At 32.6% G+C, this 18,094-nt stretch overlaps 1 protein-coding gene and 1 long non-coding RNA gene across 2 annotated transcripts; one reads left to right on the top strand and one right to left on the bottom strand.

The window, feature by feature from the left end:
• The first annotated feature begins 1,569 nt into the window (after positions 1-1,569).
• LOC116024972 lies at positions 1,570-4,262 on the top strand. The gene is made up of 2 exons (XR_004099554.1): positions 1,570-1,911; positions 3,896-4,262. It is a non-coding gene; the product is annotated as an uncharacterized LOC116024972 (long non-coding RNA).
• Positions 4,263-5,549: 1,287 nt separating this feature from the next.
• On the bottom strand, positions 5,550-9,585 carry LOC116024742 (transcription factor bHLH153). Its single transcript, XM_031265722.1, has 6 exons — positions 9,132-9,585; positions 7,276-7,398; positions 6,639-6,704; positions 6,443-6,508; positions 6,228-6,275; positions 5,550-6,048 (listed from the first exon to the last, which is right to left on the bottom strand). The coding sequence occupies exons 2-6, from the start codon at positions 7,372-7,374 to the stop codon at positions 5,923-5,925; spliced, it is 405 nt and encodes a 134-aa protein (XP_031121582.1). The 5' UTR covers positions 7,375-7,398; positions 9,132-9,585; the 3' UTR covers positions 5,550-5,922.
• Positions 9,586-18,094: the final 8,509 nt, after the last annotated feature.

Genomic DNA, 18,094 nt, shown 5'->3' with positions numbered 1-18,094 from the left:
GGTTTGCACATGTGAATCGGAATCAGAACATAAATCAAATACTTGATAATAATATGCATTTACTTGATAATAATATAAAGTGTTTGGTAGTATGGTGGAATTGAAATGATTACCAATGTTTGATTATGTATGACCTATAGGAATAAAGATTTTAAAAATACAAAAACAAAAAATCAAAACAATTGATCATAATATAATGACATCCAAAACAACAAAAAAAAAATCAAAACAAAAATCTAAAATAAAGCATTAATCTAAACTTAAAAATCATATTACCAATAAGATGGAATTGCACTTTTTAAATTAAGGAATGAGGTTTTTAATTGAAGGGTAATCAAATCCATAGTTGTGTTTTAAAAAGTTGTCAATCAAACATTAACTATGATTTTGATTCTTATTCCTAATGTATAAACTCATGAACCAAACACACCCTAAATATCTATGGGTTTCATTGAATTATCTACAAGGCTACAAATTTTTTTTATTGGTAATTTAATTTTTCTTGTAGTAGTATAGTGTAACATATATGTATAGAATTGTACATTTGAAGATAAATATACTTTTGATAGTAAAAATCTCACTTGGCATAGCCTGTTATGTTGTTATTAGTTAATTGTTAAATCGCGCAATCTATAGTCTTGAACTCCTGATTGAATAATCAGTAATCATATTCAATGTAGGATTTAGCTAGCCTCTGATTATAGCCTAGTAAGCTTAGAAGCCAATTAAATAATATTGTGTGATTACACAAGGTTATCTAGGTTGGCTTACCTGGCTTCCGTGTGGTCACAAAGCGTGATTTACTCATATCAGTACACACTTTTAGATAGTGAATGTGAGTTTTCATTATCACTTTAAAATATTGTGTGATTAGTCCATTGTTAAATCATGTAGGGGGTGTTTGGCAATTTGTTGTTAGTTGATAGGTAGCGCAAATTATACTGTGGACCATGGTCATGACTAATACGGCAGTTATGTTGAACTGATACTGCAGTTGTGTTGAACAGATACTGCAGTTGTGTTGAAAGGAAACTGCAATTGCGCAAAACATAAGCCATTCATCCATTCAACACAACTGCACTATCCGTTCAACTTAACTGCAGTATCTGTTCAACACAACTGCAGTTCCAGACGGATGAAATGACCTCTGTTCCGCGTAACTGCAGTTCCCTTTCAACATAACTGCAGTATCTGCTCAACACAACTGCAGTATCAGCCATGACCCATGGTCCACAATGCATTGTGCATCATGGTCCACAGTATAACGACTGGATAGTGACTGCGAGTTTCCATTATCACTTAAAAAAATTTTGCATGATTAGTTAATTCTTAAATCATGTAGGGCGTGTTTGGCAATTAGTTGTTAGCTGATAGCTCCAATTGTGTTAGCTGATTTGACTAGTTGACCCTGTTTGGTAAATAATCAGTCAATCAGCCAATTTTGACTTATTTGCAGGCCCGGGCAGGCTGGGCCCTTGCCCAGGGCCCATGTCTAGGTAGGGCCCTTAGTCCATAGATATATAGTATATTATATTATAAAAATAAAATTTATTGTTTATGATGAAAGGAACGCCGTCCGCGTCTCTGCGAGGAAGCCCGAGGTCGGAAAGAGTCGACGAAGACGAGGAGACGCGCAGACTCTTAGAGTTTTAGTCTCGCATTCTCGCACCCACCGCCCACGCCGTCCAGAGTCCAAGCGTCACTCGCCGGTTGCACCTTCTCAAAACTGTAACTGCAAATCAATTCCACAATCTGCAATTTTACTGGCCCTGCTGTAAGTGCTGTCTGCAAAATTGCAAATCCGCCTTCAATTACCAGTTTACCACCGGGCCTTCCACCTTCGCGGCTTCGCCTAATCATCATTCATCTTCATTTTGCACACAATCACGGCCTAATGCCCTAATTGCAAAGGTATTTTTTTTATTTTAACTCATGATAAATTTGTCCTTTGCTATTTGCTATTATTCTATAATTCTAATTTCTATTAATAATTCAAATATGAAATATGCAATTCTGGGTATGTAAGGTTGTTGATTTGAAATTTGAATGATTTCCTTCTGGGTATGTTAATAATTCTGTGCAAATGATAATCTGCAATTAGATGTTTACTCAATATTTCAATAATTCATTTCAATCTGTAATAAGATTTGTGCAATCCTATTATCCTAATATATTCAATTACTCATAGCAATTAGCAAATACTCCAGTTTGTGAATAATAGCATTAGCAATTAGCAAATACTTAATAGCAATAGCAATTAAGATTTGTATACTGTGAATCCTGTGATTCTGTGAATTGCATTTCTTGATTAAATACTCCAGTTTGTAAAGAGTTTGTGAAGTCATAGAACTTTACAGACTACTGTGCTTTACATTTTATTAGTTTGTGAAGACCTGCATAAAGGCAAATTTAAGTTCTTGCAGGAGGAGAAAGTATTGCATTCTCACCAAACCCTGATTTAAGAAGTACGAGGAAATACTGTTTTGCTGTTAAACTTACCCGATTAATTGATTCACAAAGTGCAAACTCTTCACAGGCATTTTTGTTCCTTTTTTTTTTTTTTTGTTAAAATCAATTTTATAATTTTTTTTATACAATGTTGCCTAAATGGATTGGCAATATTGTGTATTTAAAATGATATCTTAGACAATATTAATCTCGAGGAAGTCATTGATGACTTTGCATCTAGAAAAGCACATAGAAATTTTCTGTAATGAATAGTTTTGTATTAGTATTTTATTGTATTTGTAAAATGTCATAAATTTTTAAATTTTATTTCAATTTAATTGACATTAGTATTTTTGTACTCGTATATAATATTTAAAATTTACTTATAAAAATTTATGTTAACTTCCTAATGTAGTATAGGGCCTTTTTTTTCACTTGCCCCGGGCCTATAGAACTATAGGAACGGCCCTGCTTATTTGAGCACTATTAGTTGTTTGGTTAATAAGCTTTTTATAACTCTAAAATACTAAAATTCAAAAGGCTACTCAAAGCAGCCTTTTCAATTAACTTTTTTAGAAAAGAAATTATACCAAACACCTATTAGCTAACAGCTAATCTATCAAACAACTTTCTACAATCAGCTAATGTTATCAACAAATCATACCTTTTAATCCAAACAGCCAACCCAATCAGCCAACAGCCATTTACCAAACATGGCCGTTGATAGTTTAGCTAGCTATAAAAAGATGTTTAGTAAATTATTTGTCTACTCTTAGCTGATTACATGTAAAATGACTTATAAAAGTATAATTGGTAACTTTGATTATTTTGATGATAATTTTTCTTTTAAGGTAAAAAGTTTTTTTAACCCTCTTAGATTTTACCTTATTTGAGACCTACATGATTTCTTTTTACCATCAAACCATCTTAAACTATCAAAAACTATCAAATTTTAGATATATCTACCATGCATAATCATCAACATATATTGTATACAACGTCCCATTCATCATATATATATAACTCATTTGGAATCTCAATATATGATAAATTAAAGTAATAATGAGCCAAACCCTTAATCCAAACAATTCATGACGACCATTGTTGGACTGTGCTACAAAAATATTCATTAATTCTCGTATTATTCCACCACCAATCAGCCATGGTTTCTTAATTATCAGAACCTTGTTGTCAGTTAGTACCAAAACATTGATCAGTCGATAGCTCCAATATAATATCATTTAAAAATAGCAAAGCGAAGAAGGCTCCTATAAATGCACGTGAAAAGGGAAGTGATCGAATCTTCATTGCCAATAATCAAATATTAGCAAGAAGATTCTGAATATTTCTGAATACCAAATATATATAGCCTTTATTCTTCATGGCATCTGCAAAAAACATTGTTTTTGGCATGATGATGATGGTGGTTCTCGTGACCACGGCGCAGGCTGTGTACCCGTGGCCGTGTTGCAACCCTCCCACGGTTTGGTGCTGCGAGGAGAATCTTAAGAATGGAGATGCTGGCATCCCTATTCGTGGCAATAGACCATTTTCCCATGCTGCAGCCCAGAATGAAACCGGCTCGACTGTCATCGACGACAAGCAGCCCTGATCGAGGTTGTCATTTTGAACTGCAGTCATTATCGGATAGTGTGTACTGGGTAAACGGTGAAGTTTGGTTGTGTTTTAATTCTATGTTGTAATGTGTAAACCTGGTTGTGTATGTGTTACTATGATTTGCATGCTTAGTGCATGGCCTGAATCGTGATGTTTGATAAATAAAGTTATGTTATTATGGTGTTTGAATTTTCAAAGTTCAAGTTTTCTTACTTCTTACTATTTATTTAAATTAATTTAAAAAATAAAACAACTATGAATTTACTAACATAAGGTATTTGGTTGTCACATCGGAATCGGAATCAGGACGAAAATCTGGGGATAATATTTGGTGAAAATCGTGTAGCTCCTTGTCTGATATGAATGCTCTTAGAGCATTCCTATCAGGGGATAATATTTGGTTTATGTCAGAAAAGTCATCTACATGGCAAGAGAGAGAAGGAAAGAGGGTGAAAATGGAGCTCCTGCAAGGTGCAGTTATTGGCACCCATTAGTGCCATTACACGCAATCCAAAGGCAATAGCAAGACGCGTGCGTGGCTGCCAAGCAGGTGTACGCTGGGCGGGCCTGACTTTTTGTTTTTTCTTTTTTAAAATTATATTTGTTTTATTTTTTCTATCTCTTCTCATTTTCTCTTTTTTTATCACACTTATAAAAACTTCTCAAAAATCGCGAATAAACTCCCCGATTTTTTTTTTTTGTGCAGCAAAACAAAACAAAAAATTCTTTTCTTTTTCTGCAGCAAATTAAATTGTCAAAAAAATTTGTCAATTTAAAAATTTATTTCAACGCGTTTTCTACTGACGTGCCACAGAGCGATTTTCCTGATTGATGACTTCAGACTTTGAATTAAAATGCTCGATTTGGTTATTTCTTTTTAGTTTTTTTTTTTTTTTTGATTGATTTTGCATCCTAATGATTGATGACTTTAATGTATGTGACGACTTTAATGTACACCATTTAATATCATCACTCACATTAAAATATACCAACTTATAAGAACGGATTGACTAACAACTCAATTTACTAGAATCACTTCTCCTTCCCAAAAGGTTAAATTTCCAACTCCAAAGACCCTCACATCCCAATCCGATAGAGATTACTCGCACACTCGCACACTTTCGCGGGTGAGAATCGACTTCACTCACTGACTAATTGAGTTGTCCATGCGGACAATTTACTAGAATCATGTACTGTCCGAGTTGTTGATTTAATAATTACAAAATTTTATATTGTTAAACTGATTTACCTTTTTTATAGTCCTTTACCAGTTAAAATTTACTCAATACACACTCTTAGATATAAATTTATTCAATACATACTCTCAAGTATTGACTGCAAATTTTTCTCATTACTCCAAAAAAAAAAAAAGAAGAGGAATTTCGTATAGAACTACCAACATTAATCCAACACAATTTTTTTAGTGAATTATAGATTATGCATTTCTTTATTTTCTAAAAAAAAATGAAAATAAAAGTAAAGGATTTGTTACGGTGCCAGATGAGAACTGATCTATTGAATAAGAGAATGGATTTCCACATTCTCAGAAACTTCATATATAAGGAATACAACATTGATGGCGGGTGAGTTCCTACAGAGATCATTAATTATACATCTCTTCATTCATGCATATACATTTCAGTTAAACCTGGACAATTAAGAACTAGGATCTATAACTAGCTAAATGATTTACCAAAATAGTATCAGCCTCCAGGTTTTGCTGTTAGACATTCGAACTCGAATTCACAACAACTTTCTGGCATCCGAGGACGAGGTTTTACCATCCCAGTCTGCAATCTATCTATCACATTCACCGCGTTTATTTGGTTGTCTTGAATCAGACTCGAGAGCGAGGTTTTAGAACTTCGGCACAGTCTTAACGGGGGCCCAGATATCTGCACCATTGCTACTGGCTACTCCCTCGGTGTATGATATGGGCACGAGGCATAAGCCCTTACTTCTCAAATTGTAGGGGTGCGGTTCCTTTCAAAATAGATAAAAGGGACGAAAAATCATTGGTTCTGTGTCACTAATCTGCAACCAGAAGTGTATCTAAAGGAAAACTAAATCTCGAAATCTTTTAACGGTTTAGTGCAATTTGGCCTTCGTTTATTCAGCAGAGCATAGGGGAATATATCTCGATATACACTCTTAACACTAACCTGTGTATTAGATAGTGGCGTAGAATGGAGATACGGAGCGCTCAACACCTAAAACCACAATGAAGCAAAAACGCAACAAAGCCATGTTTATGAGAAGTGAGAGAATGGGAGAGCGGAATTAACAAAGGATTGGAAGTGAACGAGTTAAAAAGTAAAAGAAAGCAAAGCTGAAAAGGGAGGGACAAGGAGAGATTTAAGGGGTCACTTTGGCTTACCTTAACTTGTTCGTGGAGGAAGTTTATGTATCCCATTGCTTCATAAAGAACAGAGGCTGTGTCTGTCTGTCGATATAAACAAAGGAAAAACGAATTAGCCTCTTAAAAGGTGAATTTATGATCCAAAACACTGCTTCTCGGTGTTAGTAATTTAAATTTATTGGTAATATAATAAGCCAAGGCTAGGCAGGGGTACCTTTCCAAATGGTGATACAAGCTGCTGCAGAGCTGCAATACGTTCACCAAACTTCTCTTTCTTTTCCTATCGGGGGGGAAAGTAAAAAAGTGTCGATATTAGATACAAGTAGAGGCTAGACATGACGCATTCAGACAACGGGGAAAAAAATCAAACACAGTCCATACTTTCAGCTACTAACGTAATTAACAATACAATGAAAGAAATACTTTCAAAGCATCACCCTCATGGCCAAAAGCCCAAAAACATTCAAATATTTAATAGAACAGCCATAACAATATTGATTTTGGATTGGATTACGGGTCAAACAAAACAAAACTAAAAAAATTTAGTTTGGTAAAAATCCCAAACCACAGCTTGACCAATGTTTTCAGTGTCGGTATGGGTTGTTCCCATTTGAGCCGATTATAGTTTAAGTTTCGGTTTATTTAGTTCTAATGACCACCACAAATACTAGCTTTAAACATGCCATTATCTGTTCCAAAATACCCAAGCCAATGGCACGCAGAGTTTGAAACTTTATCTTTGACTACATGTGCACATGGCACACCCATATTAAAAAACAAAAACAAAAAGTAAGTGAAGATAATTACACATAAATCACTAGTACTGCAAGGCAAAACGAAGGGAAAACAACCTTGGAAGAAATAGGCATATCTGCCTTGAGCCGTTTAGGTGTCAAAGGCGTCATGCTACTGTGGTCAAGAGAGACAGGGCCCCTTTTGTGTTCCATCATTTTTTGTTTGAATGCTCCCACTCACTGAACCATAGAATGTAAATGCAATAATTAGGAATGGTAGAGAAAGCAAATGATGGATTCAGGCCATGATTACTCAAATACATTGAAAAAGAAAATTCTTAAAATTGTATCAGATAGATTTTATGTGACAAAATCCTCGCTTTCAAATCTCTTCATAATGGATGTGATGAGTACCCAAAGGTCCAAAAGGGAAATAAATATATAATTGGATTGAGACTATAAAAAATCCATCTAGCTTTACAGTAAGAGAGCTTGACTAACACTCCTAACATATTTTATTTTTTACCGTCAGACACAGTGACTAATCCGATCACTGAATTGTAGGCACCTCTAAGGGTGGGACAGCTGGACTAAAGATTTAAGGCTGCTCCATACCCAAGGCCAAGGACCGATACTCTAACAGGTAAAATTGCAGTAAATTAACATAAAGTACATAGATTTTGGTGACTATATTTTCTATCAGTATTACATTTCCAGAGCACATAGTCACATCTATCATTTATAATGAATAATCATACACACGTCAGACTTGTTTAAGGTGAGCAAATAAAGAATTTTGAAAATCTGCCTTGTCAATTTGTTACAGGTTGCATTAAAATATACGTTTTCATAGCATGAATTATACATAATATTCCAAACCTTGAAGATATTCTATTCTTTAAACAAATAAACTGCTGTGGTCAAAGAAACATTTAGGCATGATTGCATGAATATGGCCCAAGATATAAGAATATAATGATGTAGGTAAGCTAGAAAACAAAACGTTCAACACAACACAGAATAGTTTTTTAAGACTATCATTTGTTGAATCAATAAAAAATTGAAGCAGGTGTGTAAACATATGAACAGTACTCCCAATATATACAATTAGAAAGAACACCATGATCAGTTCCTACCATCATTCACGGAATCTATGCCCATGTATGGATTCTAGTTCGAGTCATAGCATGAAATTGAACAAACTGACCAAACATCATCCTTCCACCACCTAAAACGATGACCATTGACCACCTATCTATTAGCCCCGAAGCCCCTGAGATCACTACTCGATAAGATTAATTACTCTGCAATTAATAACCGAGCTCAAAGAGAGATTGAAGTAGCTCAAATTGTTTGAATCCAATTCGGCGTTTCATGGAAGGATGTTACGAGAAAAGTTTGGGAGCTGTCTGGTGTAGGGGCTTATTAAAATGGGCAGAGATAACCAGACAGGACAGGCGAGGTTTCCGGGTGGGTTGAGTAAAGACTGATTTCAAGACAACTCAATTACAAATACTACTTTTTGTTTCATCATATACAACAAAAAGATAGCCTAAAATTCTCATGAGTTTATGCACTAAACTTTCTCTCTACTCAACATAAGTCTAATTCATGAAACTAAGAATACTGCATCCATGTACAATCATCAATACAAACCACAAATATCAGCAAACCAGAATCATAACCTATTTCCAAAGAGGGGAAATTTTTAAAATAAAAATAAAAAGCTCAATCAGATAAATACATATAGCAGCTGCCTACACTCAGGGCAATGTGTCATCAACTCAACTTAGCCAAACAAAGAAAGCACTTGAAAACAAGAAATCAAAACAAAACCCCATAAATCAATGGACTAATTGCAGAAGAAAATGGAAACATAAATATAGAACTCACACTAGTACAGGGAAAACAACACTAAAAGCATAACATACTCTATAAGGAAATTAGTACTAAAGTGAATGCCAAGAATTTACCACCAATCCTAACCATGCAAGATCAGAATCTTCAGAGCTCACTCTGAAACTCAACCGCCTGAAAAATCAGAGCCTCTCCCTCTATCTCTGTACAAAATCGTCTCACTACTTTGCCTAGGGCACAAAAGCGCCTTAGCTCGTGGGCTTGTGGCAGCTCACTGAAAACACAACAGTCAAAAAGAAAGTTTCAATCTTTTTAACTTTTCCTCTCCCTCTCTCTCTCTCTCTCTCAAAGTCTATGTTCACACGGAATTTTGCTCTTTTCAAAGTGGTGATCGTGTGTGAGAACTTTAACCCCAAAAGCAGACGTTTATAAAATGCGTCTGGTTGGAGAAACGCCGGAAAAGGGTTCCGGTGGATCGCCGGAGACGATTAGACAGGGCTGAGATTCTAGTACTATGGACTCTGCAAGAAGGTGAAAGAGAACAGGGCAAAGTAATAGGGGAAGGGCTCTTCTTAAAGAGTGATCATAATTTTATATAGGGAAATTTGGATAAATTAATATGATTAAATTAACATTTAATTTAATAAGTGTTTTTTAAAACCAATTTAATAATGGCATGTTTTGTTCACATAATTATAGAAAAATTTTATGAGAATTTTTATTTCTCAAATTTAAGAAAAAACCTCCACCAAAAAAAAATTAAGAAAAAATATATTTTACAAAAAAACAAGATAGATGCATTAAGAGCTAAATAAGTGAGAAATACGTTTTCAAAAAAAAAAAAAAAAAAGTGAGAAATACAACTTGGTGGGGTAGATACCCACAACCCAAAGACATACAAAGAACTAATTACTCTGCCAACACGTGAGCAACCTGATTCGCTGAGCTCTTGCCAAAGTGAACAGGCATATTACCAATTATTTGGTTAATAGATAATTTATTTCAATAAAAAATGAATTCTTTGCCCTTCTTTTTGGTACTTTATTTTCCAAGCACTTTGAAAGAAAATATACAAAATTAATTCTTATATTACTCTCGTTGTCTCGCATATATTTATTATGTAAGAGTATTGAGTCTGTATATTAATTATTGTCAACAACTTATTCCTTATTAACTAAACAATGGAACAGTACTTCAAATAATTTATTTTTCATGAAATTTAAATTTAATTCTTTCTTATATTGATTGTTGCAAATTACACACCTTTATAAATCATTACGAGGTATTTAATAAATAAGTAAGACTTCACAAAGAATTATTGGTATCATATAAATCTATACTATTAATAAAAACAATATCCTCAGTTTTAACTTCCCGCCCAAAACAGACCTATAATATTTTGGTGTGCGTAATATTGTAAAATATGGTAATACAATTCCTATCCCTAATACAATTGTAAATTAAAATAGAATTCCTAATAAAATATATTATTCCCTACGTTCCTATTCGTAATACAATTCTAGACTAGAATTACTCATGGTAATAGTTCAGTATATATATTTCTCTGCAATGTAATCTATACTATTAATAAAAACAATATAAAAATTTGGCATAATTCAACCCGCAAGGCCATACTATTAATAAAAACAATATGAAAATTTGGCATAATTCAACCCGCAAGGCCATACTATTAATAAAAACAATATGAAAATTTGGCATAATTACATTCGTGCATGCAGGTGTCGGCGCACGAGTCAAGCCTTTTTAAGTTCATTTTGGGATTTCATTTGCACCCCCACCCGCGCGCGCGCGAGAGAGAGAGCCTCTATGTTATACAATTCAATAAGCTTTAGAAAAACTCTTGTATAAGTAGTGGTGCAAACCACTTCTCAAACCAATGTTGGACAAAAGTTACTTGAAAGGTTTTTCTCTATATTTTTCTAACTCAAATGGGTCAACTTTGATAATCAATTTCTCATTCACCCATTATCAGTTTTGAGCGTACAATATATCAATCTTTTCGTCTAACTACGAAGAACACGAATCCACTTTGACTCGACCCAAATCGAAAGTTGACCCCACATATATTTGTACCACAATATTGCCAGTAAAATGCCATTTTATGCTAAATTTTTTCCAACAGTTATTTGTTCAGAGAATATCAACGTGTTGAAGGAAGAAGATGATATATAGTGAAGGGCAATATCATCTTCACTATATATCATCTTCTTCCTCCAACACAACGCTCGGTCAACCAACAATTACTGAACTGATTATCCCATTACTCCAACGTAAATTTTTTTCTAATATAGTTATACTTACTGAATATCAAAATATAAGTGTACCTCAAGATCTTGCAATAACTAACCGACAAGTAATTAAATTAATGAATATGATGCAATAATGTAAATTATCTACCTATTGCATTTATACGCTTATTTTAGAACACTGAATTTTTGTGATATTTGTTGCATGCAAGGAAGACTCATACTATAATTGCATTTATACACTTATTCATACTCATATTCGATGTTATAATTTATATAATTGTATATCGATTCAAATATTTCTTAAAATATTATAACAAATTCATTTCGTGCAACTCACGGGTGAAAATACTAGTTTCAAATAAAATGTTATGTATCCAAAAATTTTATAAGTTTACGTTAGAATACCTTAAATTTATACTTATCTAATTATTCAATATCATCACAAACTATTTGAATAAAATCACATCATGACATAAATTTGTGTGAAGATTTGTATCATATGTTGTATTTACAAAATAATAATAATAATAATAATAATAATAATAATAATAATAAGAAGTTTATATCCTTTCAAAAAAATTAATAAGTTTATATAATTTCAAAACAATTTATGTTCTTTAATTATTTGTGAATTGATTGATCTCATTACAAATTAATTAAAACTGACTCTATTACAATGTAGTATCTGTCCATACGAGAATCAAACATATGACCTCTTATTTGGAAGAGTAACAAATGTGCCATCTAAGAAGGGCTAGGGCATCCGTAGTAAGGTTTTTGGAACAGTAACAATTTCAACATTTTTTTTTGTTGATGCATAAATTTTAGCCAATTTTTTCTCTTGCAAAACAAGTTTTTTTTTTTTTGCAGGAGAAAAAAAAAACGTTGAAATTGCGCGTTTGGCGCACTTCGCGCCCCCACCGGACGCGTGTTCACCACGTGCCTACTAGGGTGTGTCAGAGTGCTTTTAAACTGTTGGTTTCCCTTTTCTTTTAATTGTCAGATTCTTTTTTTTTTTACTTTTTCTTTTTTTTTTCTTCCATTTTTGTCTCTCTCCTACATGGCGTTCTTAAAAATTGTGCAAAAACTCAATTAGTGTGAATGCTCTTATAATATACTACTTGAATTCTCAAGTTATACTCTCTATTTTTACTCTCTCACATAAAAGTTTGATGTTGACACTTTTATTGGGACTCACAGAATGAAAACAATCTATCATATATTGTCACGTCAGTGAATAAAGTGTAAAAGTGATGGGTAAAAAATGTGAATTCATGTAATAGAACTCTAACAAATATTGTAACATTATCCATTTTTTGTGATTAATTAATTAATTAATTAAAGATGATAGAGTGAGTAATTAATGAGAAATGTTGAAGACAAAATAGAAAAGAGAAAAAGGTATTTAAATGACAGCTAATATACAACCAAGCAAGCGAGAAAAAGAGGGAGGGGGTAGTTAAGTAAACTGAGGGGTGAGGTCATTTCCACATTTAACTATGGTTGAAAATGACTTTTTGATGTGAAATGTATTTACTATTTATACACTCTCACTGCTTACTTTTTAAGACTATAAGTATATACTACACCCCTACCTATTCACCTCACCACTTGGCTACTATTAAGCACGCGGCTTAGCCTCATGCATGGCTCATCTCAAATCTACATTTTTTTTTTTTGAGGAAATCTCAATTCTACATTAGGAAGAGGTTTGATTTCAATCAAAGTTTAATGATCTATTTACTTCAGAAGAATATTTTTTGTTGTTTATTTTTAAAATTTTCAATTTTCATTCTTTGTTTTTTATTTTAAAAACTTATTTACTAATATTTTTTTAAAAAATTATTTTTTAGATTACAGTTATAAAAGTAACACAAATGTAATTTTGAGTGATTTTTATACCTTATATTTAAAATATTTTTGGACATGTTTGGTTTAAATGGAATAAATATAATTTTACTTTTAAGTATAATATATATAAGATTTTTATATTTGATATTCAAATCAAATTTATATGTGTATATATAACATAATTAAAAATATATATGAACCAATAACATATTAGGTTCATCTAAGATTTAGTTTAAATAATATTAATATTTTTTGAGTTATTTTGTAATATTTAAAATATTTGTGAATATATTAATCTGAATAAAATATATACATATAATTTTTACTTTGAAATCTAATATATGTGAAATTTTAATATCCGATATCCGGACCAAACTTGTATTAAGATATAACATAACTAAAAATATTCAAATCATCCCCAATAATCTATTAAGTTAAATCAAAATCTAAAAACTTGATGTAGAGCAGTAGAGTTCAAGTTTTAATTGTGATAATATAAATAATGTTTAACATTAATTGTAAACAAATAAATTATGTTTATATATAATTGGGAGTAGAAAAAGATAGAAAGATGATAATGAATGAAATTATAGGAATGAATAAATATATATAAGTTGATAATGTTGTGGGTTATAATTTGTCACAATTTGGAGCATATGACTAATGACTTGGCGGATCTAAATTGACCTAATTAGACCCTATAATCAAACACACTTAAAAGCACACTCAACTAAGCCGCTGGATGAGCCGAGCCGAGCCAGGTGGTAGAATTCCTAAATGGGGGTATACGGACACCTAGTCCGTATTCATCGTATTCGAGTGTATTAATATTTTATATTTATAATAAAAAACGAAACAAAATTGGATTTTGAAAAGCGTGATGGTTTGGTTTGTTGTTGGCGCGAAATCGCTATCGGGGCAGTTTCCTAATCCGNGGGGGGGGGGGGGGGGGGGGGGGGGGTCAGAAAGTCCACGAGAGGGGGATCTTACTCCGGGCCCCACGCGCTTTCATTTTGTCAGTTTTGTCTGTTACTCAAACTACTTTACTCTATTTAAGGCCCTGTTTGCCAAAGCTCCACCGCCCCAAATGCCAAATAACATACACGTTAGGCTTTTTACATGCGGATTAAGAATTCAAGACCACAAAACTAATATCAATTGATTCAATTCTTGTAATTTTTATTTTTTTTTGAAACCTGTAATGTTTAGTAACATCCAAAAAGAAAAAAGTGTAAATAAAATCAAAATAGTATTGCACCAGTAAAAAAAAAAAAGAAGAATCAAAATAGTATGTCTCATCATGATTATATTTGATTTTTAAATTTATTATTTTCATATCAACTTGAAATTTGTTGTGTTTCAAATGTACTATATATCCAATTTAGACAAAACCTGACTTAATCTAACCTGCTGATTATCTATTACAGTAGTTGGCAACAGATCTAGTACATTCGGTTTGGCTATACCTGAAGCATTAGGTTGAAACTAATCAAGTTTTTTTTTTTTTTTTTTTTTTTTTTTTTTTTTTTTTTTTTTTTTTTTTTTTTTTTTTTTACGCCAAAAGAATGGTAGAGTAGGCCAGGTAGAACATGATTTTTAAACTCGTCACACCAGGACTTCTTTGTCGGTTATTACACAATAATATGAACGGTGTTGGTAGTCGATGAGAGTGTCACGTGTTTCAATTTACCTTATAATAGTTACTTCTTTATGTTTGATTGGTCCTTTTTTTTTTTTTTGTATTGTGTATTCATTTTTTAACTTGCAGTAAAGTTAATCAATTCTATAATAGCATTCTTAGTAGTAGGGGTTTTTTTTTCTTTCTTTTCTTTTTTTTTGCGGTTTTTGAGGAGTTTTTATAAGTGTGATTAGAAAAGAAAAAATGAGAGGGAAGTACGAAAATTAAAACAAATCTAATTAAAAAAAAAAGTGATGCTGTTAGGCGCGCCTGACGCACCCAGTGGACGCGTGCCGCTGCTGTGCGCGGAACGCGCACAACACCTCTCTTTTCTTTGATTTAAATGTTGTCAAATACTGTTCCAAAAACTTAATTTGCAGGACATCCATTTTCACTCTCTCTCATGTACGATTCTGTTACCATTTAGAGTCTTGATTCTGTTACGGAATTAATTTCAAATTAATTCCAATTTTAATTTTCTGAATCAATTCTTAGGTAGTGGTTTGCTGTTACATGGGTTATACACATATTTTTATTATCAGATTAAATGCCATGATTGTATGTTATTTAATCTTTTCCTCCACTATATAAGTTCCAGGTTGAGCAGCAGATTTTGTACAGCAACACCAAGCAATACACACACATAAATTCGTTTTGTCCGCTCGAAACTCTGCTCTTCCTTCGTTCAAGCCATCGGTGTTCATCTCCCGTTTTTGTTCGCCGCATTCCAAGTTTGAGTGCTCAAACGTTGGAATCGTAGTACGTTTTATCCTGGAAAACCTAGACGGTAACGTTCCTAGCACCCCGGGAGGCGGTAACTAAGGTTTTAAGGATAGAGATAACTCGACTCATACTTCCAACCTATCCGAGATCATCCTCCATCGTCCTCGTGTTTTTTCCAAGTTTTATCGTAACCTTTCGTAGATTAATTAATTTCTAATTTATTTACCTTCCGTGGGTTATTATTTTTCTCAATTTTTTCTGAGATTTTTTGAGAATATTTTCCTACAGTTCGCACACAATTCATTTATTTAAATAATCCTCTTTGGAACTCATTTTTCACTACCTTAATTAAACCTAAAGTTAGTTTAGCTGCCCTTTAGTACAGAACAAAAGAGAGTAAAATTAGGTGGCTTAACTTCCTGTGTTTTTAATGCAAATTGGTACCAACACTTGACACTTTGCCCAATCCACCGCCTTTCTAACTATAACATGGATTTTTTACACTTATGGCACTTTTGTTTTTTGTTTATTTGTTTGGCCAATGTGCCGACTTCTTGCTTTCTTGGCTAACTTAGAGTAGATTGGTTACTGATCAAGGTATACATTAGTGTTGGATCAATCCCCAAAAATATGAAGGATTCGTTGTATTTTGACGCTGTGAGTGTTTCTATGGAAAAAATAACATGAAATGATATTTTAAGTGATTATTTTGTGGTATAAATATATATGGGGTTTATTTTCAATTTCGATCGGATTAAAGTGGATTAATGTTCTTTGTAGTGAGATGAAGAGATCGATATATTGTACGTTTAAAACGAATAATGAATGAATGAGAAATTAATTATCAAAATAGATCCATTTGAGTTGTAAAATAGAGGTAAAAATGCTTAAAAGAAGCACTTATCCCACATTGAAAAAACAAGGGAATTTGCACCACTGTATATACAAGAGCTTTTTAATTAGGAGGAACTTAAATTGTATAACGTAGATGCTCTCTTTCGTAAAATTTTAAATTTTAAAAATGATCTCCCGATTAATTTTGTTGAAGGTTACCGTCTGATTTTTAAACCAATTTTAATGACATGATCACTTTATCCTTCATCTCCTATATATATAAGCTTTGGTTGAGCTGGTGGATTTTTACAACTACAACATGCGTTTTTGCTCTCAGAAAATATCTGCTCATCTTCCTCAAAATTTATGTGTTCTACCGGTATTCTAGTTCGTCGGATTCTTTTAGTTGGGTGCTCAAACATAGAATCGTAGTCATTTTATCCTGGGAAACATAGGTTACAATGCTCCTAGCACCTTTGAGAACACATTTCAGAAGTAGCAAATTAAGTTTTAAGAAAAGAGTGTTTCACTAGACTTGTACTAAACTCTTAACCTTTCGTTCGTGTGCTTGTTATTTTCCAGAAATATTATTTTTCGTAGTAATATTTCGTAACAGTTTCTACGCAATGGGTTAAGAGGTAGGGGCATTTCTTTTGGATGTACCAAAAATAAAGTTGAGAAAGCTTTGTAATAGTCGTCTTTGTCTCACATTAAAAAATGGGTGTGAGATTGCACTAGTATATATACAATTTCCTTTTTGGATGAGTTTGATTTGTATAGCATGTAGCTTCTCTCTTACGCGGAGGTGTGCAAATCAAATCTCAAAATGATTTTGAAAATGTTTGACGCATGTACACCTGCGAATGTCTTCCGTTGATAAGGATTAAATTTAAATTTTTGACAACACTTAACTTCTTTTGTAACCTCTGATGTTATTCCAATGTTTGACTCAGTGCTAATAAATTCTATTTATCCTACAAATACTTGTATTAGGTAGAATGATTTTCAATTCCGTTTTCACGAAAACTCTTATTTCCTCCTTGTGTAAAAATTTTGTCAACACTTCGATATAAAATTTACAAAGTGCTCACTTTATTCAAGTTTACTAAATGCATTATATTTGACTGCTCAAACATAGTGTTGTAACATATTTTAACAAGGAAGACTGACACTATAACGCTACTAGTATCATCGAAGGTAGCAAATCGGTTCTAAGGAGAATGTGTTTTACATAGGACTTAAATTTTTCCTCTATAACTTTTGAGATTATTTTCTTAAAAATTTAAATCTTTTTATTTTATATTTTGATTTATCCGACTTATTCACCTGCATGTAGTGAAAACAAACAACTATTGACAAATTTTAATGAGAATTGTTGATATTAATGTCGTCGTCATTACATAAATGTCGATTTTTTTTAATGAACAATTTGTTAAAATTAAATTATAAATTTTATGTTTTTAATATAAAATAAAAATTAAAAAAGAGAATACATGTGTCCTCTTTTTTTACCATAATACAGTTTGAGAACTATTCTATGAGAGTTGTAGACAAATGCTAGTCATCGATCTAATAGATTTAATGGTTGAAAAATGAAGAAAAAATAAAATAAATGGTAGGGTCAATTTCATACTTTCATAAATATTACAAAGAGTTAATTTCGGCTGAAGTCCCTTTGTCTTTGGTGTCCATTCTAAATTTAGTTCCAAACTATCATTTTTGC

The sequence above is a fragment of the Ipomoea triloba genome, chromosome 7, assembly GCF_003576645.1.
Source record: "Ipomoea triloba cultivar NCNSP0323 chromosome 7, ASM357664v1".
NCBI lineage: Eukaryota > Viridiplantae > Streptophyta > Magnoliopsida > Solanales > Convolvulaceae > Ipomoea > Ipomoea triloba.
Note: the sequence above shows the minus strand (reverse complement) of the source record. Positions and strands in the feature narration are given on the sequence as shown.